This window comes from Caretta caretta, chromosome 8 (genome assembly GCF_965140235.1).
Source record: "Caretta caretta isolate rCarCar2 chromosome 8, rCarCar1.hap1, whole genome shotgun sequence".
In the NCBI taxonomy this organism is placed as follows: Eukaryota; Metazoa; Chordata; order Testudines; family Cheloniidae; genus Caretta; species Caretta caretta.
The window spans coordinates 45,466,457-45,490,916 of NC_134213.1; the positions used below are offsets into that span (position 1 = coordinate 45,466,457).

At 44.5% G+C, this 24,460-nt stretch overlaps 1 protein-coding gene across 1 annotated transcript; it reads right to left on the reverse strand.

The window, feature by feature from the left end:
• Window positions 1-1,203: 1,203 nt before the first annotated feature.
• PRDX6 (peroxiredoxin 6) lies at window positions 1,204-23,568 on the reverse strand. Its single transcript, XM_048862669.2, has 5 exons — window positions 23,410-23,568; window positions 16,648-16,804; window positions 6,181-6,327; window positions 4,629-4,775; window positions 1,204-2,190 (listed from the first exon to the last, which is right to left on the reverse strand). Exons 1-5 carry the CDS (start codon window positions 23,499-23,501, stop codon window positions 2,062-2,064), a joined length of 672 nt encoding a protein of 223 aa, XP_048718626.1. The 5' UTR covers window positions 23,502-23,568; the 3' UTR covers window positions 1,204-2,061.
• Window positions 23,569-24,460: the final 892 nt, after the last annotated feature.

A 24,460-nucleotide genomic window follows, 5' to 3' on the forward strand; every position in this document is an offset into this window, starting at 1 on the left:
CATCAGACTCCCACACCAGGACTCTCGTCCTTTGCCCAGGGTTGCTGAGTCATTGCATCATGATGCAACCGCACTGTGATCTGGGCTTCCTGACCACATGAATCAAAACTCCTGCTGAAGACCCAAGATCCTACTCTGTCTTCCCTGCCCGCCCCACTGTTTTCCCTCCTATCCTCTCTCTGCTTTCCATGTGATCCTAAGGTCATCTGTACCACCTGGCATCAGCACACTGTGATGAGATACCCTATCCAGCTCTGCCCAGCCTGAGAGAGACCAGTAGAGAGGGACCAGACCAGCCAGATGATGTCCCAGACCCCAGACCAGAAGATGAGCCAGGGTAACTGCTATCATGACTGACGGGCCAGACCAGAGCATCTGGCTGTAGCTGACCTGCTGCCTGTAGCCCTGGGAACATCAACAAAGCTGTATTTCCTCCATCTTTACTACGCTGCCTCTCCCCTTTGTGCTTCTCTGTTTGTCGATTAGGAAAGGTGACCATTCTTAACATCTTGCAACTGAGCAACAAAACAAGCCCTTCCCCGCTCTTGCCCAGCCCCCAAGAAGGGAGGTCTGATGAAATAAGACTAACTGGTATCATCGCTCTTTAAATGTGAATTTGATAACCAAATCCTAACTTTGATTTATAGAATCTTTTCAGGGTAAGTGCTTTATGACTTGTTTTAGCTCCTTTTCTCTTTGTGTATCCCCATCAATGACTCTCCAGGCTTTAGCATTTGTTTCTGTTTGCCATGAACTATGCAGGCTGAAGTCTCTGGTTTCCAAACCCCACCCCCTCTTTATTTAAAACTGTTTAAAGTTGGACAGCTTCCAGGTCATGTTAACACCTTTGGCTCTTTTGGCCCTTATACTCCATGGAAATGAATACAGCATCTCCCCAGGGCAAACAAGAGGGTGGGTTCAGCTAGATACAGAAAGTAAGGGTACAAAGGTATGACATGTAAAGATAATCCTATTATTTGCTTTTGTTGAGGCTCCTGTATTTTGAGATAATTGCTTCATTTACAAAGTTTGATTAGGATGACAAATACTACCATGCTGGCATGAATCCAGAGCTCTGGCTACCTGTGAAAGTCCCCATTGCACAACTCTACCAGGCAAGGCTATGTTATTAATGTATTTTGAGCACTAATGGTGCGTGTTGGCATGCTGAGGTAAGGGGGAGATAAAACACACTACACATACTTCTGGTAAATGCTGCTTTATTTGTTGAACTCCCCCCTCCAAAAAGAAAAAATCGTCAACTATCTAAGCAAAAAACCCCATGAGAAAGACAGGTCTACAATAAAGCCATGTCGCTACAGATGCGCCTACAGCTCCTCTAATGCAGCATCGGCTTTGGTAACAAACTTGTCAAAGGCAAGTTTTTGATTAACAAGTTAGAGTAATTTTAGTTCTAAAGGCACATGGCAGCTTGGACAATTCCATGAGCTACCACCCCATCCAATTTTGGCTGCTTATTCAGCAATTCTCACAGCCCAGCTGTAGCTACTTTGATAATCTTTGTCACATTGTGAATCATTATTTGCAGGGGTGCGTCTCATTGTAGGATGGGATCTTTCTTTTGAAGCATGAAGTGTTTCCATCCTGCCCCAGCACCAATATTAAAATAGGAGAGACCCATGAGAACAAGCGTTCATCACTATTACAAATCCATCATCCTCTTCCATATATTAGCAGTTTCCAGTGGAGAAGCACATTTCAGTTTTCTAGCTATAAAGGTGTGTGGAGGGTGAGTACCAAGTGGATGAATTATCAAGAATTTCATATTGTACTGCTGCTGCCCAGCTGGTTTCAAGCAGATAATACAAGGCTGCTGATCACATGGCTTACCAGAACCAGCATCTGCCATGACTCTAATCAACTCTGAGCCAGCCCCAGGAAGGCTCCCTGAGAAGCTAACACCAGGCACGGCAGCTGTCAGTTTAACTGGTCTGACAACTACTCCCTGGAGCAGCCTCTGTCCTTCCCATCCCAAGGTGAACGGCTCTGCTAAAAACCACATGATTGGCAGTCTGGTATCTCTGCTGGCAGCGACTTGCTCTAAGGTTGCGGGGTGTAACGGAGATACTTCTTGCCTGACGGGAGTTCCTTGGTGAAGATTCCTTCAGGAAACAGCTTTTTGGCCTCATCCTCTGGCACGCTGGGAATAACCATGACACGGTCTCCACGCTGGTAAGAAACAGGGAATATTTTAGTGAAGCAGAGAAATCGAGGGACACTACAAGGTTCCCGTGCTAAGAAGCGAGATTTTAACCTCCCGGACCCCCCCTTTCATTAAGGCCTTAGTCACCGTATACACTGATGTGCACATGCCATCCTCCACACCAGCGTTAAACTTCACCAGTTACAAAAGAGGTGTTACCCCCGCCGAGGCAGGAGTGGAAAATGAATATACGCTTGAGCCCATTCTGCCATATTCAGATGTGCAGCAAGACATCTGGCTGCCATGAAGCCTCTGGGACATATTCAGCAATGACTTGAACGAAGATGGGGTATGCGCGAGACAGGCATCAGTAATGTAACTTGGACCAATTCAGCAGTCAGCCGGTGCACAAGACAAGTAACACTGCAGCAGCAAAGGAAGGAGGTGCAGCCAGATAAGTAACTTACAGAAGGATGTAAAGGGAAAATAGGGGGACTTCATCTTTACACCTTTGCCTGCTACTAGTCTCCCAACCGGGGAACACGTTACACCAGCTTGCTGAACAGTTCCTACGCGACAATACAACTCACCTGGTCATCACCACTGATCTGCTCACAAGGAGGGCTAGAAAAGTGGAGCTGCGCCACTGTAAGCACTCTAAGCCGATGGGAGGGAGCTCTGTCGGCTTAACTACTCCCCCCCCCACGAGCATGGTAGCTGTGTGAGCGGGAGAAGCTCTCCCACAGACATCACACTACCCACACCGGCGCTTAGGTCCATGTCACTTATGTCGCTCAAGGGGGTGACTTTTTCACACCCAAGTGACATAAGTTATACGGCAGTGAGTGCTTGTGTAGACATCACCTAAATCTTCCCAGAGAGGGTAGCATTTCCATTAAGCGCCCCAGCTTTTGTGAATTCCCCTCTCAAAATAACTCTTCCACAAAGCCACACACCTCAGGCCCGGAGAAGCAGCAAAGAAAACCTTTCCCTTTGATCCTTTATGAACACCCCAGCAATAGGAGCGGTATAAAAACCATGCTCTTTGTATGAATGCACAGGGAACTCCCGCATCACCAGTGCAAAACTGAAGAGTCGGGAGGTGGAAGCTCAGCCAAAGTCATGAGTTCTTTTTGGAAGCTTAGCTGATGCTGTAACACCAAGTAACTAACCCAGTGTCTACTGAGACTTTTACCACACTCCCCAGCTACAGGGCATTTCACAGCAGCAGTGAGGACTGAAGCAGGAGGATCGGAGTTCTAAGACGTCAGCCTCTACTAAAGCTAAAAGCAACACTCCATGAGTAGTACAGCTCTATTATCCTTAAGCAGTCCCAAGTCCAAGGCCAGTGATGAACTCTAGCCAGTTCATTAAGATGATAACAAGTCAGAAGGATGCCCATAGCCAGATGGTGGATTTTACCTACACCAGAAGATCTCACTTTAATAAGGCAGCAGTTACACATAGTGGTACTCAGCTGGGTTTTAAAGAGAGTGCTTCATAATTAGGATGAAAAGAGAGTCTTCCCAGTGTTATGCACGACAGGAGAGAGTTGTTTAGTTTAATCATGAAAAACTATGAAGATTTTTCCGTTAGGAAAAGTGACCTAGATGGGTCTATAAGATACCATGGATCAAACGAGACTTCTCTTTGATACAGATAACGTATGCAAGCATCAGAATGGTCAAATTCTGTAGGACATGGGTCTCCTTTCTCAGATTAAGAAAGACAAAACTCCTTTGTGGGCTCTGGAGGACTCCAGATGGTTTGTTTGCAAGAGAGTTTTTTTCTGAAACCAGGGCAGCACTGGGCTCTGCAATTGGCACAACAATTCTGCTTATCATGCACAAGCAGGAGCAGAATCCAGCTCATTCTGCCCTAGCCTTGCAGAGCCCACACTGATAACAGGAGGAAAGAACTTATTATCATTAAACCAGCCACGTATGACTCTTAACGAGCGCAATGTGGACAGTGCCGTTGTTACCGTTATTTTCCCCACTGTTACTACACCTCTCAGCAGAGCTGTGTGGAGAAAGATAATTCCGTTTCATGGAGGATTGTGCTATTTTGAGATCTGGTTTGCTCTGGTTAGGAATTAAAACTCAAATTCTCCACCCCAGGGAATGGAGTCCCAGCCCTGGGGCAGTCTGCATGCCTGGATTCCATCGCAACGTCGATGAAATTGGACTGTTGCAACAAAAGTCTGATTTTGCCAAATCAGAAAATTCCAATGAAACATTAGTCAGAATTCTCCCAGCCAGCTCTACTTCTCAGCCTCAAGGAGTGCCCTTAGCATGTCCCAGGATTGCAGGGATTCTCACGATCCACGTCTCTTAGCACATCCTCTGTATGATAACTACCTAACTTCACCTTGTCCTGAGAATGGGCAGAGACTCTAGGAATGGTCCTTCTCTACACCCAGAACTGCCCTACAGCACTGGGATGTAGCTCTATAGATATTTACCTTCCAGTCCACTGGGGTAGCAACCTTGTTCTTTGCAGTCAGCTGCAGGGAATCCACTACTCTTAGGATCTCATCGAAGTTTCTGCCAGTGGTTGCTGGGTAGAGGATTGACAGTTTCAGCTTCTTATCTGGGCCGAAAACAAACACCTGAACAGCAGAGAGACATAAGGAGCTACTCTGGGAATCTGAATAGAAGAGTAACCTGAATTTATATCAGCTACAAGCATTTAACAGTGTCAGGTAAGCCACATTTCAGTGAGACAGGTATTCCAATATGGATAGTTTCCCTCATCCATCAACCACCACACTGCCTCCTTCAAAGCAATTCCTGCTCCATAGAATCATAGATTATTAGGGCTTGTCTACAATACCTGCTGGATCAATGGACAGCAATCGATCCAGCGGGGAGAGGGATGGAGTGGGGGAGGGTCGATTTGTCATGTCTATACTAGACACAAATAATCGACAGCCAAGCACTCTCCCATTGACTCTGGTACTCCATCAGAGGGAGAGGCGCAGGCGGAGTCAACGGGAGAGAGTCAGCCGTCGACTTACCGCAGTGAAGACACCGCGGTAAGTAGATCTAAGTATGTTAACTTCAGCTACTTTACTCATGTAACTGAAGTGGTGTAACTTAGATCGATCCCCGCACTACTGTAGACCAGGCCTTTGGGTTGGAAGAGACCTCAGGAGGTCATCTAGTCCAATCCCCTGCTCAAAAGCAGGACCATCCTTCCTACCCATAATCCCTATACTCTCCCTCTTCTGAAAGGCAGTCGTGGGTCCTGTCCGTTTTAGACTGTAAGCATTTAGGACAGAACAAGTGTTATTTACATTGATGGCACTATGTTTATTATAAAACAGCCTCATCTCTTGTAGAGGAAAGATGCAGCCACATACAAAGGAAAAACGGCCATCTGCTCTTATGCAGTATCTAATATTTCAGGTGTGTAGTTTATTTTACTGTGTGGAGCATTACCACCACCTCCCTCTGTGGGTCCCTACCTTGAAAGGGGACAATAACGGTCTTTTAATGTTAGTGCTGGAGGGGAGAAGGAACGTCACAAAACAAATTTTAGGCATCCACAGAGGCCCTCTGCCCCTGTTTAGTTCTACTCCTTGCCCATTTGAGATCCCAGACAAGGAGTGTTACCGATCTCGTCACGCTCTCAGCAGGACAAAGGAGCGCAGGATCAGCAAACTAACACGTAGTTGGGAGGCAGAAGCAACTGGCTCCTGGATAGTCTCCCTCATCCGTCTCCCTACCCAACTGAGGGTAGCTATAGCTAGGAGAGGGATCACCCACCCAACCCCCCCCACTGGCAAACCTCAGCGGGACAGGATTCATTGAATTGCTTTGAAGATCTGCTCCATTCTCCAGCCAGTCAGTTACTCTAGTCACTCGTATGCAATGGACTGGTTACTTAGGCTGCTGCACGGGGATAGTGTGCTAGTATAGACAAGGCACCAGGGGCTTAGGCCCCATGTCATCCAACCCTATTCATGCCCACGCCCGGTCTACACTAGTGCCCCACATGCAGCCTGTGCTCACCACACGCGCCGTCAGCGGCATGCCATCCTTGTCCCGCTCATCTGGGTCCAACATGCCCAGCTGGATTGAAAGGTCCCGCTTTGCATCAGCAATTATGGGAAAGGGGAGCTTCTCTGTGGGCTCATCACCATTGTAAGCATTGATGTCCTGTAGCAGGAGGGGAGAGAAAGCACAGGCATGCTCAGCACTTTCTGAAGACTCAGATCAAAAGGGGGGGGGGGAGGGGGAAGAGAAATCCGCTCCAATTTTACGAGCGACACCTCCAGATTTCAATGTATGGATTAACATGGTACTCCTGGGCCAAGGCAATGAGGATTCGTGGCTCAGGCGACCTTAGATTTCTGGGGTGGGGGATTCTTTTCTAAACAAGATTTTGAATTCGATTCTCAGTGCTGTAATTACCCATTGGGAGTGACATTAGCAGAGGACAAGAGGGCAGATGTGTGGAGGAACAGGGCTACAGTGTAGAGAGAAAACTTCTTTCACTTTTACAATTACAGGTACTTGCTCCCTCTCCCATCACCCGCCACCACCACACTGACTGCGTGCCTGGTTTCTACCTTTGGTTTCTACCATTTTTAAGCAATAGCCTCACTGTAGTTTGTACAGAGACAAGGAAATGCCTCCCCAAGCACCGATCAGAGCTGTCACAAGAGATGGTTTACTGTGATGATCACTGCCTTTAAGTACAGGTTGGTGTTCATTGTAGGATGTGCAAGGAGCTTTATGGGTCACTTGCTCATCCTGTATAACTCAGTCACACTCCGCTGTGGGCTTTCCTTGCCAGTGAGGCTGCCGTTCAGTGCTCTGATGTTACTCTGCAATTAAAGTGCACTACTGCTGCAAGAGGAGAGGACATTTTCTTTCCTGTACTTGCCAAACCCCATCAGTCAGTGGCATGCAGGCAGTGGGGAGCAGCCTGGGAAGGTACAGCCGGCACCAAGGGACTAGATTTAGGATCATTACAGTCTCTTACCCAACATCATGACTCCTATTTTCCTTTACAGAACTTTCCCTGGGGAGGGGAAGAATAGTATAGAAAGAACCTTGAGGCACCAACCAAAGGAACAGAGGGTTGGCCAAACTGGATCAGAGCAGAGGTCCAATTAGTCCAGTATACTGACAGGGGCCAGAACCCAGATGCTTCAGAGGAAGGGGTACACACCCCACCATAGCAGATGTGAGATAATCTGCCCCTATGTTAGGTCATGCCCTAGTCTAATAGTTGAGAGACCGACATAAGTTCCAAAGCTAGAAAAGTTTAATATTCCTTCCAAAATGTTAGCAGTGATTATAACAGCTCTGGATAGCTTTTGTATCCACATCTCAACTCTTCTGAATCTTACCCCAGGCTTGGTCTCAACAACTTCCTCTGCCAGCGAGATACACAATGAGATTAAATTGTGTATTTCACCTGATCAGTTTTGAATTTGCCCCCTTTTAGTACAGTTGAATGTGCCCTTGTCCGGGTGTAAAGGGACTGGAGGGAGAAATTGAATACTCTGTATGAGCACTAAAGCAGTAGGCAGAATGGACTTGTGCTTCCAAGGACCAGATTTTATTCTGTTGGGGGAGTCCACTGTGAAGAACAACATTACACAAACTCTGTTTATCAGTATGGACAGAAGACACTGAATTCCTTCATGTCAGCAGGGCCTACAACAGAAGTTGTAGTACATAAAGTACAAATGACTGAAGCACTTTAACCTCTGTTACAAACACTATATAAAGAAAGGTTTCAGAGTAGCAGCCGTGTTAGTCTGTATCCGCAAAAAGAAAAGGAGGACTTGTGGTACCTTAGAGACTAACCAATTTATTTGAGCATAAGCTTTCGTGAGCTAAGTGAGCTGTAGCTCACGAAAGCTTATGCTCAAATAAATTTGTTAGTCTCTAAGGTGCCACAAGTCCTCCTTTTCTTTTTATACGAAGAAAGTTACGTTTTACGTAGGCATGTCAATTAATCGCAGTTAACTCACAAGATTAACTCAAAAAATTAATCATGATTAATCGCACTTATAACAATAGAATACCAACTGAAATTTATTCAATATTTTTGGATTTTTTCTACATTTTCAATATTAATTTCAATTACAACACAGAATACGAAGTGCACACTGCTCACTTTATATTATTATTTTTTATTACAAATATATGCACTGTAAAAATGATAAAAGAAATAGTATTTTTCAATTCACCTCATACAAGTACTGAAGTGTAATCCCTTTATCATGGAAGCGTAACTTAGAAATGCAGATTTTTTGGGGGGTACATAACTGAACTTATGACAAATGTTTAGCATATGGGCACGTAAATGCCTTGCAATGCCGGCTACAACAGTGCCATTCAAACACCCATTCTCACTTTCAGGTGACATTGTAAAGAAGAAGCAGGCAGCATTCTCTCCTGCAAATTGTAACCAACCTTGTTTGTCTGAATGATTGGCTGAACAAGAAGTAGGACTGAGTGGACTTGTAAGCGCTAAAGTTTCACATCGTTTTATTTTTGAATGCAGGGTTTTTTTTGTACATAATTCTACATTTGTAAGTTCCACTTTCATGGTAAAGAGACTGCACTACAGTACTTGTATGAGATGAACTGAAAAATATTTTTTTTGTTTTTTACAGTGCAAATATTTGTAATCAAAACTAAATATAAAGTGAGTACTGTACACTTTCTATTGTGTTGTAATTGAAATTAATATATTTGAAAATGTAGTAAACATCCAAACATTTAAAATAAATGGTATTCTCTTGTTGTTTAAAAAGATTAATCGCGCTGTTAATCACTTGACAGCCCTAGTTTTAAGTAGTACAATGCAACAATCAATCAATATCACACTTACAATATGTGCTGAAAGACCCCATATTTTGGGCAAAGTTTTTGAATTGGAGCTCAGATAAAGAGCGCTCACTGATGATGGATGTGAATCATTCAGTACATGCGATTCCGCACCTCTGATAGTTAAAAAGGTCCCATTACACACAGCTAGAGTCAAATTTAGACCTGGGGTAAGCAGGTACAACACATGCCGATGTCAGTAACAGTTGCACCACTTAGATCAAGGATACGTTCGGCCCCTGTTCTTTAATGGATGGAACTTTGCTCTCTAGTCAAGGCCTAGATCCAGCAATGACACCCAGGACAAGTTACCTGACTATCCTCAGTACTGGCTGGCGAGGGTAAAAAACACAAGAGAGAATGCAGACCAAGTCAGATTCGAATGGAAAATGCAATGCACATTTGCTGGGAAAAAATTACACCGTATCCACCCCACTTAGCATTAACCAAGGCCGTCAGTCTAATTTTCAGGGCAGGTTTAAAATAGCTCAGTGGTGCATAGTTTGCCTGGGCAGTGCGCTCCAAACACAGCTATTATTAATTCAAGTTTTCCAGGTCACTAATGTACAGTTATCTCCCTGATACAATTTCACTACCAGCATGGACAGGGCCTTAACAGTTCCATTTCTATTTTCCGTGGACTCTCTGCCCCCTCTGGAACCGGGCACAGACAGCTCTTGGGACTTCAAGGCAGCAGAGCGAACAAGGCTATTTTTAAAAAGCAAGTTTTAAGGTTTTGGAATGGAAAAGACAGGTGAACAAGGAGACTATTAGGAACCCGTAAGAACAACTTATCTTCCAGGCCCGGCTGTGATGGGGTGTTCAGCTCATGCTTGCCCTGAAAGGGTTAATGAAGACAAAGAAGGGGGCTAATTAACCCAACAGGCTGGCAGCTGAGAGATGGCTAAGTAATCCCCTGACTGAGTGAGGGAGGCCAGCTAAGGAGGAATCAGCTAGATTGGGGTTATAAAGGCAGGAAATTCACAGCAGAAAGGGGACTGCAGTCACTCCCTGGGAGAGGGGAAGTGTGTTTGGGCTGGAAAACCCAGAGAGAGAGAGGAAGGTAGGAGAGGGCTCAGGGAAAGGCAGTGAGGCTTAGAAGGGAACAGACTTTGATTGCTGGCTGGAGGGTCCCTGAGCTGGAACCTGGAGTAGAGGGTGGGCCTGGGTTCCCCTGTCTGTCAAGTCCTTTCCAAGTCCCATTTAAAAATGTATTTATATAGTTTGTAGTGACTTGCTTAGTGTTTACGCAGCATAGTAAGAGCAGAGCCACTGTGCCAATTAGAGTTTGTAGAACTGCAAAAAGTCTGAGGCAAACAGACCATGTTTTCCCAGAACAGCAGCTCTCTTGCTACCAGCACTGAACTATTTCTCCCGTTTTCATCGGAGTCTCCCACACAATATCAGTATGTATGTGAAGACTGATCCTTTGGTTATGTGTCACAGCCAACTCTTTATTGCCATAAACCTAATGCGGTGCTAATTCCTCAAGGATATTTTAAATTTGTTTGTTACCACTCAACTCCTAATGAGTCTGGAAAAGCCTCTCTATATTCTCTTTATGCTACTCTAAGACTTCTACAATTCCCACAGCATGGCAACAATATTTTATACAATTAGACAGATGTCTTGTTACTACTATTTATATCTTGTATAGAATTAAGCTGTGAGCTTTTGGGGGCTGAAATAATCTTTATCTCTACTGCAGCCTCCTAGCTAGAGCTGTGTGAATAATTGGGTTTGGGTTTTTCTGGTTTGGTGGCCAAACAAGGTGGAGCGCTGTTTTGGTTTCACCCAAAACAAAATGCAAGTTGGTTTGGGTTTTTTTTTTTTTTTTGATGAACTGAAGTTAAAAAAAATTCAAGTTTGACCAGAATCTAACATTTTGTTTCACAGTGTTCCGTTTGATGTTTTTACTTTTAAAAAGAAACTAAAATTAAAAAAAAAAAACCACACACACTTGTTGTGGGTGCAGTAAAACAGAAATGTGCTAGGAGTAGAGCTGGGTGAAATCCTTCAGACAAAGCAGCACAGATTCAGGTTGACAAACATTTCACAAATTGGTGTTTAATTTGCTGAGTTGTTTCTGTTGGAGGGAAAAGTAAATTGTGGATTTTTTGTAATTTGAACTTTGAAGTCTTTAAACCACGATTTGAGAACGTCAGTAACTCAGCCAGAGATTAGGGGTCTGTTACAGGAGTGCGTGGGGGAGGGTCTGTGGCCTGCAATGTGCAGTAGGTCAGGCTAGATGATCATCAAGTCTGTGAGTCTAAACAGAGTGCTGCTCTATAAAGGGATCTAGAAAGCTCACTGAACGGACTGTTCAATCCAGAGCAAGAGAGTCTCCAAATTTAGAGTCTGACAGGATGCCTAAACCAAGTCCTAGCTTTCCTCTGGCCTTTCATACCCTCTCATCACAAGAGTCATCAGCAAGGTACTGGCTGCGCTAGTCCCTGTTTGGTGTTGCGCTGTCGGTCAGTCTTTGGACTGGATTATTCTCTTTTAATTAAAGGATTGTGGCTTTTCTGAACCATTGTAAATCCCCAGGCACCTCATGAAATTCTGTATGAAAAAAAGTGAACTGGCTTCACGGGAAGTCTGGAGGGTAAAGTGCACAACTGCCAGTTTCTCCAGTTTATTTTTAGCAGCAAAGTCCTGAGATCTAAGTTTACTCTATAGCCTGGTGTGATGTGCAGCGAGCGGTTTAGTGGATGAAGACATGGCATTCTGGACTTTCATCTAAGTCTACGAGGCACGTGGCAGGAGTCCAGAAAAAGCTTCAAGAAAATGATTTGGTGGCTGCAGTCCAGTCTAGCAGGGGCAGCTTCCTGCATTACAACTTACACTGTGTTTGGCATTCAGAGAGCAAGGGCTAATTTGACAATAAATGCACCGGCTTTCCTGGAAAGAGGTCTCACCCATTTCTAGATCCAGGCAGCCCATCACTAACGTAATGAACCAATAAAAGGAAGCTGCTAGATGGATTCATAGGCATGCAGCATTATCCTGCATCATTCCACAAAGCTTCAAAGTCTCTCCATCAAAACTGAAAAACAAAATTAAACTCCACTATAGCCATCTCCACTGTTTTGATATAGGTAAATATTCTTGTTTCTATTACAGCCCCTGAAATGTATCCAGTTTAGAGCTGTTGATGCTTCCCAGAAATAATTCCATGATATTTTTCCTTTCCTCACCTGTTTATTGAAAGATTATTAGCATGATTATTTGTTTTGAGAGATCTGCTCCAGAAGGAGCCAATCCTTTTCATGCAAATACCCCTAAATGAGAGTAAAACAAAGAGAAGAAGCAGCACAGAAGCAGCAATATCTAAGACAGAACCACCGCTAAACAGTTCAGAGGTTCAAAATGCTTTAAGTGACCCATCAGATACATAACTCTGGATCAATCAAGTGTCTTCATTCAGGAAAAGCTGAGCCTGGAGGAAGAATCCACAGGATTTAGTTATGACTTCTGAGAAGCTAAATCATTCCAGTCTCTCCCCTACTGCCACAGAGCTTCATAAAAAGTAACTGCAATCTGCACCTTTCAATGCAGTGAAACAATCCAAGGCTCTTTCAGCTCCCCTATACACTGGTATTTCCCTCTGTCCAAGTTAAAATAAGCCGGTGTCAGTGAAGCGAATGGCAGTAGGCTTTTCTCACCTGAAGATGCTGAGGGTAGTTGGGCTGAGACAGCAATGAAAAACAGGACCATCGATGCCTGCTAAGGTAATAGTAGCATCAGATGTTGGTGATCACTGCAGTGATCATTTAGCTTGGGGAGTGAAGATCTCACTTTCTGAAAGCTATTTGTCACTTGCTTACATCAGCAGAACATCAAATACTGAAATTTTCCTTCTGATCACTTAATTGAAAGATGAAAATATGTTTTCACTGACTGCATATAAAGACTACTACAGCTTGTGAGTGGGCAGGCAAGTTATAACCTGACTGATGCCACTGACAGACTACTAGAGAACAAGCTCCGTTGGTACAAGAGGGAAACGTCACTTCTGCATATATAAAATGGGACACTGACTATATAGCAAGTTGAACCATAATTTATATAACTTCAGCGCTTCTTCTCCAGTTATCACAAAGCTCTTCATAAGCATTAATGAATTAACATGGGGCTGGACAGGACCTTGAAAAGTCATCAAGTCCAGCCCCATATGCTGTGGCAAGACCAAGTAAACCTAGACCGTCCCTGACAGGGGTTTGTCCAACCAGTTCTTAAAAGCCTCCAATGATGGGGATTCCACTGCCTCCCTTGGAAGCCTATTTCAGAGCTTAATTTAAGGGCTGTTATAAATAGGATGGTGATCGATTGTTGTCCAAATCCACTGAAGGTAGGACAAGCAGTAATGGGCTTAATCTGCAGCAAGGGAGACTTCGGTCAGATATCAGGAAACACTTCCTAACTCTAAGGATAACTCAGTATCGGAACAGGTTACCAAGGGAGGTTGTGGAATCCCCATCGTTGGAGGTTTTTAAGAACAGACTGGAAAAACACCTGTCAGAGGGTCTAGGTTTACTTGGTCCTGCCTCAGCGCAGGGGGGCTGGAATAAATAACTTCTTGAGGTCCCTTCCAGCCCGACACTTCTATGGTTAATCCAAAGAGAAAAGTTTGCTGGACAATAGCAGCACAGATTGAGAAAACTGACTCTTTAGCTAAATTATGCTCCTTCTCTAATCTCCTTTTTGTTAGATCTAGTTATGAAAGAAGCTGCAATTTAAAGGGCAATCCTTACTTCATAGGCCTCAGTCTAGGATTTCATGCAGTCTGCCTTTGTCTAGACAGATGATGACCAGCTTTCATCTACAAACCAGTTTGCTATCTCTGGTCATTAAAGCTGTCTGCTGTGTTCAACAACTGAGCAGGGGTTTCTTGGTGCTTTGCTCCTGGCTTGTTGCTTACAGATGAGCTGAATTGTGATCATCCCAGTTCAGTGCTCTGGGTCTCCAGCATTTCCCTAATCACTTCTCTAGTTCTCCTGGGATCTATCCTGGCATTTCAACAGTTTAATGACCAGAGGAACATAGACATGTGGATTGTCTCCAGTATCAAATGTAGAAAGATGATTCCAAAATCAATCAGTTGTCTTTGCTTCTGTTAAGAACAGCCTTCCATACTTCGTAAGTTAGATGCTAACAAGAAAGAGCTGTAACCCACTGGAGCATCCCACTGGTGTTTTATCATCTCTCCCTCACTAATCCTGTCTCTGATGCAGCAGGGCTCTTTTCCACTTACTTCAAAAGCTCATAGTCCCAGTGTGACCCTCTACTCTCAAACTCACATTAACCAACTGGTGAAGGTGTCATGCCATTGTCTTAGAGTCAGCTGCTGTTTATGACTCACACCATCCCTACCAGGATGCTGAAACTGAGCAGTCTGATTCAAATCCTAGTTCATTTTCCTTTTAGGAACCATTTTGAAGCCTAATCTCTAGTTTCCAGTGGAAACTTGTGCACATTAAACAGACATTTCAAAGTTTTCTATAATGCTGTACATCTATAGGCTGCTTCAACAGTGAGACAATCTCCCAGTTCATGAGAATTGGCAACATTTGCTAGAGCCACCCACGAACAGAACAGCAGTGACTGCTGGAGACCAATGTTCAGTTGTATTGGTAGAACTCTATGGGGACGGAGGACTGGAAGAGCTGGGGTTATTGCAAGTCAGGATTGAAATGTGTTCACAAGAGCTGAGAGGAGAAGTTATTCATAGATTTTAAAGCAAGGATTATGATCTTAGTCTGACCGCCTGCATAACAGGCCATAGACTTTCACATAGTAATTCCTGCCTCAAGCATGTAACTTCTGATTGAACTTGAACAGATCTTTCAAAAAGGAAACATCCAATCTTTATTTAAGACTTCAAGTGACACAGAAGCTACCACATCCCTTGGTAAGCTGTTCCAACAGTTCGTTAGCCTCACTCAAACATTTGCACTGCATTTCTAGTCTGAACTTCTCCGGCTTCCCACTTCCAGACGCAGAATCTTGTTCTGCCTTTTGTCTTGTGGATTAGAGTCCTCTCTTAGATAAACCTTCTTGCTGTAGGGACTTCCAGAAGATGATCAAAGCACCTTTAGTCTTCTCTTTGATAAGTAGATTGAACGTCAAAGCTCATTAAAAAGCACATTTTCCAGACCTGAAATCACTCGTAGCTCTTTTCTAAACCCTGTCCAATATTTCCACATCTTTTCTGAAGTATTGATACTAGCACGGTGCACAATATTTCAGTAATGGTCTCACTATAGTCCTATACAGACGTAACACCACTTCCCTATTCACACTCATTTTCCAACTTACGCAGCAAAGGATAATTTCAGCTCTCTTGACCAGGCACCACATTGGGAGTGCACGTTCAGGTGGTTATCAACCACAACCCTTTTCTCAGTCTATCCTGCAGGTCTCAGCAATTGCTGACTTTTCTCTGAGGGCATCATTTTGTTCCCATACACATTAGGAAACTCCCTCCTGCCTAGCTCCTAATTTGAAGGAATTTTGTGCTGCAAGAATGATTAGGATGCCATGAACACTGGACTATGCCAAGAGTGATTAAGGCAGCATTAAGGAAGTGACTAATACAAAGCCATACTCCTTTCCATATGGTGGAGGCAGAGCCTTAGCTTCAAAGCTTGACAATCAACCACTTCAAGAACGAAAAGAAAAGGTGAGGGATAGACAGGGCAGAGCTGAGCCAGCTGAGTCATATCCTCTAATAAAATTACAAATATCTGCACTCGGATCAAAATACTGAGCCCACTGATCAGGCATGGGAGAGAGTCAAAACAAACAAAAAAAACCCTACAAGCAGCAAAGATTTCTGAGACCCAGAACCTGGGGTGGAGGTAGAGTAGTGACGAAAAGGTGTAGCCTGGCCAATTGTTTAACTACACTGACAGTTTGTTCTTAAAAATGTTCTAGAGACTGAATTTAGCCACATTTATTGTCTAAATACAAAGCAGCACAATATGAAAAAGGGACAGAAGTACCTTCGTTCCGGGAAGCAAATTCTCGCAGCATGTTCACATTATGTAAAAGGTGTGCTTCAAAGTCATGAATGTCAGCTGGTAGTATTTACAGTGTGATTTTTACAAGTTTCAAGACTCTTTATACTTAATTAAAAATCCAACCCACCAGTTCCTTAACTTGTTGTTCTGTTCCTTTCTTAGCTGTTTAAATACTACATCCCAAACTAGTTGGGCGTAGAGGTACAACCTAACCTGCGCTAGCATATGCCTTTCGTGTATTGTGGCTTTGATAGGCTTCCTGTTTTCTAATGACAAAGTTGCCTTCAGCTTTGCAGTGTTGTGGGATACTTGGTATGGGTGTACAGAACTGAAAGGAGAGCAGAGTACATTCAGTTAACATAACTTTCCAACACACATCTATTTATATTTTAATACCATACACATACCCATTGATGTGGTGTATACTACACCTACCATATGTATTGGCAACGAGTGTATGTCTGTCAGTCAGTCAGTGGCTTTATTCCATTAGTGTGCTTATGTTACAAAGCAAGACCAACCCTTCTGCATGCTAGTAATAATACAGGCAGTTATTCAGGGCTCCCTCAAAGAGTTCCCTGCTGCCAACTCTTCACCCCCAGCATACCTTACTCCAGGCGAGATGGTCACTAACGTCATCAATAGAGAGGGCTATCATTTTAACGTTGCGCTTTTTGAACTCAGGGGCCAGCTTTGCTGCTCGACCCAGCTCAGTGGTGCAGACGGGAGTGAAGTCACGGGGATGAGAGAAGAGGATGCCCCATCTGAAAGGGAACAGAATGGAGAACAGCAACAGAATGAGCCCAGATTCTGATTAGGAATCTGTTAGACACACGGAGAAATACCTAGCTGCAGATGGTATTTTAAGCTTGCTGGCCTCAGGAATTAAGTGCACTGTTCATCTCCTCATCAACTGAGCAAGGAATTCCTTTAAGAGATCCTTCTTGTGTCTCCATCACTGTAAGAGGCTGAGGTGAAGCAAATCTTGCAGAATGACCCTTCAGGCTTTTAGAACTCTTCTCCCCAATCCTCACTCTTCATTCTCATCTCCCTGTTTTGCCTCTCCACTTTAGCTTAATGATGTGAACTGTGGGCATGTCACCATATCAAAAGATAATAAACTAAAAAACTTTAAAGTGATTTGTCTCCAGTGGCTGCCACTTCCACTCCCATCCTCCAGGACAAACGTTGCATTTCTTTGTCAAGTAGAATCACCATAAAGTTAATGCCGATGTATACGGTATACTCGTTAGACCTTTATAGTGCCACTGGAACAAGACTCCGCTACTAAGTCACCTGAATTAACATCCTTAAAGGGTCACTGATATTTTACAACCTCAATTATTACCTTCTGTGCAGTTTTCATCTGGTCAGTCACCTCTAGATGGGGACACCCCTTCAAAATAAGGTGCTGGGTCTTGTCCTGGCCTAGTTTGTTATACTGAACCTCAGAATAGTAGTAGTTAGCAGCTATGTGCCGTGATAGCTCTAGGTTCTGGTGTGATAAATAATACCTAGCTCTTACATAGTACTTTTTATCAGTAGATATTAAAGTGCTTTATAAAGGTGGTCAGTATACCTGAACCTCTTTTACAGATGGGCAAACTGAGGCATGCAGAGGGGACATGACTTGCCCACGCTCACCTATCAGGCCGGTGGGGTGGGGTGAGGGGGGTCTCCTGCATCCCAGTCCATTGCTCTATCCACCAGGCCACATCACCTCCCCATTGATAAGCTGGGAAGGACCGTTTTAAAATAAATAAGTAAATAAATAAATAAAAAAATGGGGAAACAACCCACATAAGCACTATTACAAAGAGTCTTCAGAGATGAAGAACTTTCTGTAAGTATGACTCAATAATTAAAAAGGAAGAAGTAAGCATTTCTTAGAACACTTTTAGGTAGGTAACTGGGATCTCCATAACGGCTAAAAGTGACAGGACCTCATGCCGTGAGCTCATTAGTAATCCCAACATCAAGTTTCTCTAAGAAAAATCCTGACCCCAGATACATACAGTACTTGCCACACAGCATTTTTTTTACTTGACCCACAGTAGACATGAAACACATTAGTCCACACTAGCCTGTGCAGCCTCCACCTTATTTGATCTGCACCAGCAGTGTTAACCCAGGGACAAAACAAGTTACAGTTTAGCTCATAGATCTGAATTACTGTGTGATGAGCATGGTTGTTAGGGGAGTTTATGGCTTTGCACCTTTTTATTACTGTATATATTATCTGGTGAAAACTACCCAGCTAACTTGTAACAACACTGAAATATAAAAACTCAAACTGTTGTAGAGATAAGGCAGAAAATCTGCCAAGTTTGGCTACTATAGACTTGCCAATTTTCAAAATATGCCATGGGGAGCAACGTAAAATTGAAAGTAACTCCCAATTGCACTTCCTTTTAGGGCTGTCTCATGATTAATCACACTGTTAAATAGATGGTATTCTATGATAGTTTAACTATTTTTGGAGGTTTTCTACATTTTCAAATATATTTATTTCAGTTACAACACAATGCAAAGTGTACAGTGCTCACTTTATATTTATTTTTTATTAAAAGTATTTGCACTGTAAAGAATAGTATTTTTCAATTCACCTAATACAAATACTGTAGTGCAATAACTTTATCATGAAAGTACAACTTACAAATGTAGAATTACGTACAAAAAAGTGCACTCAAACAAAACAATGTAAAATTTTAGAGCCTAGAAGTCCCCTCAGTCCTACTTCTTGTTCAGCCAATCACTCAGACAAACAAATTTGTTTACATTTTCAGGAGATAATGCTGCCCACTTCTCATTTACGTCACCAGAAAGTGAGAATAGGTGTACTCATGGTACTATTGTAGCCGGCGTTGCAAGATATTTATGTGCCAGATGCTAAAGATTTATTATGTCCCTTCATGCTTCAACCACCATTCCAGGGGACACACATCCATGCTGATGATGGGTTCTGCTCAGTAATGATCCAAAGCAGTGCAGACCAACACATGTTCATTTTCATTATCTGAGTCAGATGCCATCAGCAGAAGGTTGATTTTCTTTTTTGGTGGTTCGGGTTCTGTAGTTTCTGCATCAGAGTGTTGCTCTTTTAAGACTTCTGAAAGCATGCTCCACATGTCATCCCTCTCAGATTCTTAAATCTTGGGTCGAGTGCTGTAGCTATCTTTAGAAATCTCACATTGGTACCTTCTTTGCGTTTTGTCAAATCTGCAGTGAAAGTGTTCTTAAAATGAAGAACACGTGCTGGGTCATCATCCGAGACTGCCAGAACATGAAATATATGGCAGAATGCAGGTAAAACACAGAGCAGGGGACATTAAACTCCTTGGGGGAGAACTGTGTCACAAATTTAATTAATGCATTTTTTTTTACGAGTATCAGCATGGAAGCACATCCTCTGGAATAGTGGCCGAAGCATGAAGGGGCACATGAATATCTTGCAATGCTGGCTAAAAAAGTGCCATGCAAAAACCTGTTCTTATTTATAGTGTCACCAGACAGTGAGAAGAGGGGCAGCATTATCTCCTGTAAATGTAAACAAACTTTTTTATCTTAGCAATTGGCTGAACAAGTAGGAGGACTGAGTGGACCTGTAGGCTCTAAAATTACACTTTCATGACAAAGAGATTGCACTACAGTACCTGTATGAGGTGAACTGAAAAAATACTAATTTCTTGTTTATCATTTTACAGTGCAAATATTTATAATCAAATATATACACTTTGATTTCAATTACAACACAGAATACAATACACCTCTACCCTGATATAATGCGGTCCGATATAACGCCAATTTGGATAGAACGTGGTAAAGTAGCGCTCCGGGGAGCGGGGCTGCTTTACCTTGTTATATCTAAATTTGTATTACCGCAAGCAGTTCCTCTGCACCTCCCCCCCATTACTTGCCGTGGCCCCCCCGCCCCAGCTCACCTCTGCTCTGCCTCCTCCCCTGAGCACACTGCAACTCTGCTTCTCCCCCCTCCCAGGCTTGCCAGGCCAATCAGCCTGGGAGGGGGGAGAAGCGGCGCTGCGGGGTGCTTGTGGGAAGAGGCGGAGTGGAGGTGAGTGGGGGGGGGTGCAGAAAGTAAGGGGGGGCAGAGGAACCATTCCCCGCCCCAGCTCGCCTCTGCCTCCTCTCCTGAGCGCGCCACCGCCACTCTGCTTCTCCCCCCTCCCTTCCAGGCTTCCCGTGCCAAACAGTTGATTGGCGCGGCAAGCCTGGAAGGGAGGGAGAAGTGGAGCAGTGGCGGCACGCTCAGGGAAGGAGACGGAGGCAGAGCAGAGGTGAGCTGGGGCGGGGAGCGGTTCCTCTCCCTACTCCGATACAACGCGGTCTCACCTACAAGACGGTAAGATTTTTTTGGCTCCTGAGGACCGCGTTATATCGGGATAGAGGTATCGATATGAAAATGTAGGAAAACATCCAAATTAATTTTTTTTGAGTTAATTGCATGAGTTAACTGCAATTAATTGACAGCTCTACTTTCTTTGCTTATTTAGCTGACTGAGTGGTGCAGAATGAACTATGCTCAAATAGTTTGTAGTCCAGTAGGAATACCTCCAAAGGTCAAATGCTGAACTGCATGTACAGAGGGTAACAGGCTGAGGATTACGAAAACCCATGACTGTGCCTAGAAACCCAGCAATGGATTTTGAAGAGTGGTGCATTTACAGGAATCTGATTTTATGGATATTCCCTTCTCTGGCGCGCACACACACACACACACACAGACAGACTAGCTGGGGCTCCTGGCCGGTGTCTTGACCCTCAATAACAGGGTTTTTTTTGTTTGTTTGTTTTTCTAAAATAGAGGGATTTTTAGATCTGACTGCATCCAAAAGCCACCATCCTACACATCCAAACGAGACCAGTATAGCAAACTTCAGTCTGTTCCATCCCGCAAGCTCAGTCAGCTGACAGGACACCCATTTGTATCTGACAGAAGCCAGGTAAATTATTCTGATATGTAAATGTGAACCCTAGTCCCAAAGGAATCTGGATTTTTTTAAATTTACTTCCCCCGCTACTTAGATGAACTCTGTGCGCTTCATTTCCACCAGCACCGCCTACCTATAACATAGGATAATGGTCTTATCCCTCCCTTGTAAAGTGCTTTGAAATATACTAAGCATTGCTAAGTTTTGTCTAGAGATTGGGCTTGGAATGGAATCAATTCACTCCACCATTGCTAATCTTGGGATAAAAAACGACAACCCAAGTTTACAGAAAACTTTGCACCTCAACGATGCCTTCCATGCAAGGAACGCAAAGGGCTTATCTACACTTAAAATGCTACAGCAATACACCTGCGCTGCTGTGGCATTTCAGTGTAGACACTACCTCTGTAGATGCAGGTAATCCACCTCCCCAAGAATCCTTTCAACGACTGAGCACTGTCTACCTGGGGATTTAGGTCGGCATAACACCACTGCTCAGGGGTGTAGATTTCTCACATCATTGACGGATGTAGTTAAACCAACCTAATATTCTAGTGTAGACCAGGCCAAAGTACTGCAAATACAATAATGAACTGAGATCATACCCCTAAGAGGTAGCACACATGTCACAGATAAGGAAACTGAAGCTCTGGGAAGTCAAGTCACAGGAAGGGTGTGATAGAATAAAGAGAACCCAGTTTGATTCCCAGTATCCTGCGATGAGTGCTAGAGCAGTGGTGCCTAGTCTGTGACCCTGGAGGGCAATTGTGATAAGCAGAACATTTGTTTGATTATGAATGGAAAGCAAATACCCTAAGCTGTGCCCTGAGCCTCTGCATCAGTCCTGCTGCTACCTGAGGGAAATGTGGTGCATGGCCTCCCACCAGTCTCCCACAGCCCAAGGAGCAGCACCAGGAGCATTCCCATAGTCCTGTCCCTCCCCTTGGCTGTCTGCTGCCCTTTTGAAATAATATATTTGGCCCTCAGGTGGCAAGCTTTGGGCACTACGGCAACAGACTGTTTCCTCATGGAATACATGAACACAGACCATTTCAAAACCATCCCCTTCTGCAGGGCTGGCTTTTGTGCTGCCATCAAACTCCACTAAGGGACCAGCAGCAGTCCAGTGACAGTCAATCACAGTGGCTTCTCCAGCTCAAATCAAGTCACACAACAGTGGCCCTACCCAGTGTAGAGATTTCATCTTTTTACTATCCCTACTTCCTTCACTACCAAATCTAATACGTTTCCTTTTATTCCACCATTCAGGGCACCTGACAGTGCATGGTGCTATGTGAACTGTCTCCAGCAGCATAGTCCCTCTACTTACTCTCTCAAATCTTCTTTAATTTCATGCCACCAGATTATGTTGAAAAATTGCTGCCTTTTAATGCCCTACCAGGAAACTGCCGTCATCCCAGACCCATAAAACACATTTGAAATGACTGTTACTATAATTTCAGATGAACAAACATTGGACATTAGGTATTGAACAAACTGGCACAGCAGCGTCTTTTTATTTCAGTCACATTGCTTTGGGGGCTGAGGTTGTTCTACACAGAGCATGAAAGTTAACAGTCTTTTATACTTCCCCCTTGGGGAAATGGGGTATAAAGATACAGATTTGTTTCCAAGTTCCATTGTCTGATCTGTTTGCCTTTTTTGTGATTTAATATGAGTAATCGGACATGAAATATTAGAGCTTGTTTACACAAGGTCAGAAATGACTCAGCTGTTTCAAAGCCTACATGGGATCCTGTTCTTTCCAAATCCCACACTGGTTCATACCAGTAAGTGTCATCCTCGGATACTGAGCAACTGGCCTGATAGCATATGTTCTGGCAACGTGGGCACAGCCCTTTGTATTTCACACTACAGCATGCTCCCTATTAGCGTTATGGAAGACACATGCGCTTTAGACTGAATAGTAACTATGGTGAGCTAAATCCTCAGTCCCCTTTTAACTACTGTACTTGCTGTGTTCCACTGATGAACAGCAGACAGTCTAGCGGTCCTATGCAGAGTTCCCCAGGAAGGTACGTTATGCATGGAGCTGTCGACTGTGAAAATACTGGCCTATAGTAGTCTTACTATGGAAATACCTCTTTCAAACTTCAAGGGATTGCCAGACAGCTTAGTCCCAACATTTAGGATTTGTAAGAAATGTTGCAGAAACAAACAGTCAGCCATTATCCCCTCCCCGCCAGAGAGGAAAAGAGCCCAGCCACTTCTTCCCCCTCACCTCCTAGCCCTATAACCCCCCAGAGAGAAGGAAAGAGGAACCCCCCCAAAGCCTCTGAACCCTATAGCTCCGCCTAGAGAGAGAGAAGGAAGAGAAGCCAGCCCACCCCCGCAGACCTCGAAAGCCGGGGCGGTGGGGGTCTCTGTCCCCTACCCCGGACCCCCCCGACACCACTCACGAGTCTCCCAGGAAGTCGTGGAAGCGGATGCGGCCGTGCGTGGTGTCCACCTCGAAGTTGGGGGCCTCGTCCCCCAGCAGCAGTCCCGGCATGGCTGTCGGCCTGACTCCCCGCGGGCGACGTGCTGGAACTGCGGCGGCGGCAGCAGCCGATACAGCCTCCTGCAGGGGGCGGGGCCCGGTTGCCGCAGGCGGGGCGGCCACTGATTTGTAGCGGAAGGAGCAGATAGCGCCTTGCAAGGTGCGCAGCTAGTGGCTAGAGCAGCGGCCCGGGGGCTAGGACGCCTGGGTTCCAATCCTGGCTCGGCCCCTGGCAAGTCACGTCACTCTGTGTGTTTAGCGTGCAAGCCCTCGAAACAGGGGCTGTCGCTTGTCACGTGCTGGGGTCGCATCTAGCCTAGTGGTCCCCAACATTTTCCATCACGCCCCCCCACTAACGGTAATGGAACCTGTGCGCACCCCCCACCATGATTGGAAGCCTGGAGCTGAGGCAGGAGGCTGGGGGGCTGGGAGAGGGCCAGGGCTGGAGCCCAAGCTGGGGCTGAGTCAGGGCTGGGGGCAGAGTGGAACCCAGAGTTCTGGGTGGCACTCCCTCCTGCCCTCCGTGTCGGCCTGCCCAGATCCTGGTGTGCCTCCCCCGGGATGTTCTTCCACACCCCCCAGTTTGGGAACAAGTGATCTAGCCCTTGGTTAGGGCTTCTAGGCCACTACCCAAAATACAAATAGGAATCACACCAATAACATGCAAACATCACTTCCATAACCCAGTTCTCAAACATTAAGGAAATAGTTTAATACTATTTTAAAGACAGAACAATTAACTCTAAATAGCAACTAACCTTTATTAAGACAGGATGAGGATAAGCAAGCAACATGAAAAAGAATAATAAAAAAGCAGCATTTTATAAAAACATACTCTATTAATACAACTTTTTGTATCAGCTTCTCTGAGAAAAGCTCTTAGGATAGTATTACTGGCCAGAGGTGCAGCTGTCTGCACAAGGAAAAAAGTTGCCCCTTAAACATATAATGTACTGGTGGCTAGAAAAGAA

Excerpts from the sequence above, each read along its gene's own strand:
- PRDX6 (XM_048862669.2), bottom strand. The coding sequence starts at position 23,501 with ATGCCGGGACTGCTGCTGGGGGACGAGGCCCCCAACTTCGAGGTGGAC. Across the intron at positions 16,805-23,409 it reads CACGACTTCCTGGGAGACTC|ATGGGGCATCCTCTTCTCTC; the intron begins GTGAGTGGTGTC and ends GTTCCCTTTCAG. Across the intron at positions 2,191-4,628 it reads CTACCCCAGTGGACTGGAAG|CGTGGAGACCGTGTCATGGT; the intron begins GTAAATATCTAT and ends GTTTCTTACCAG.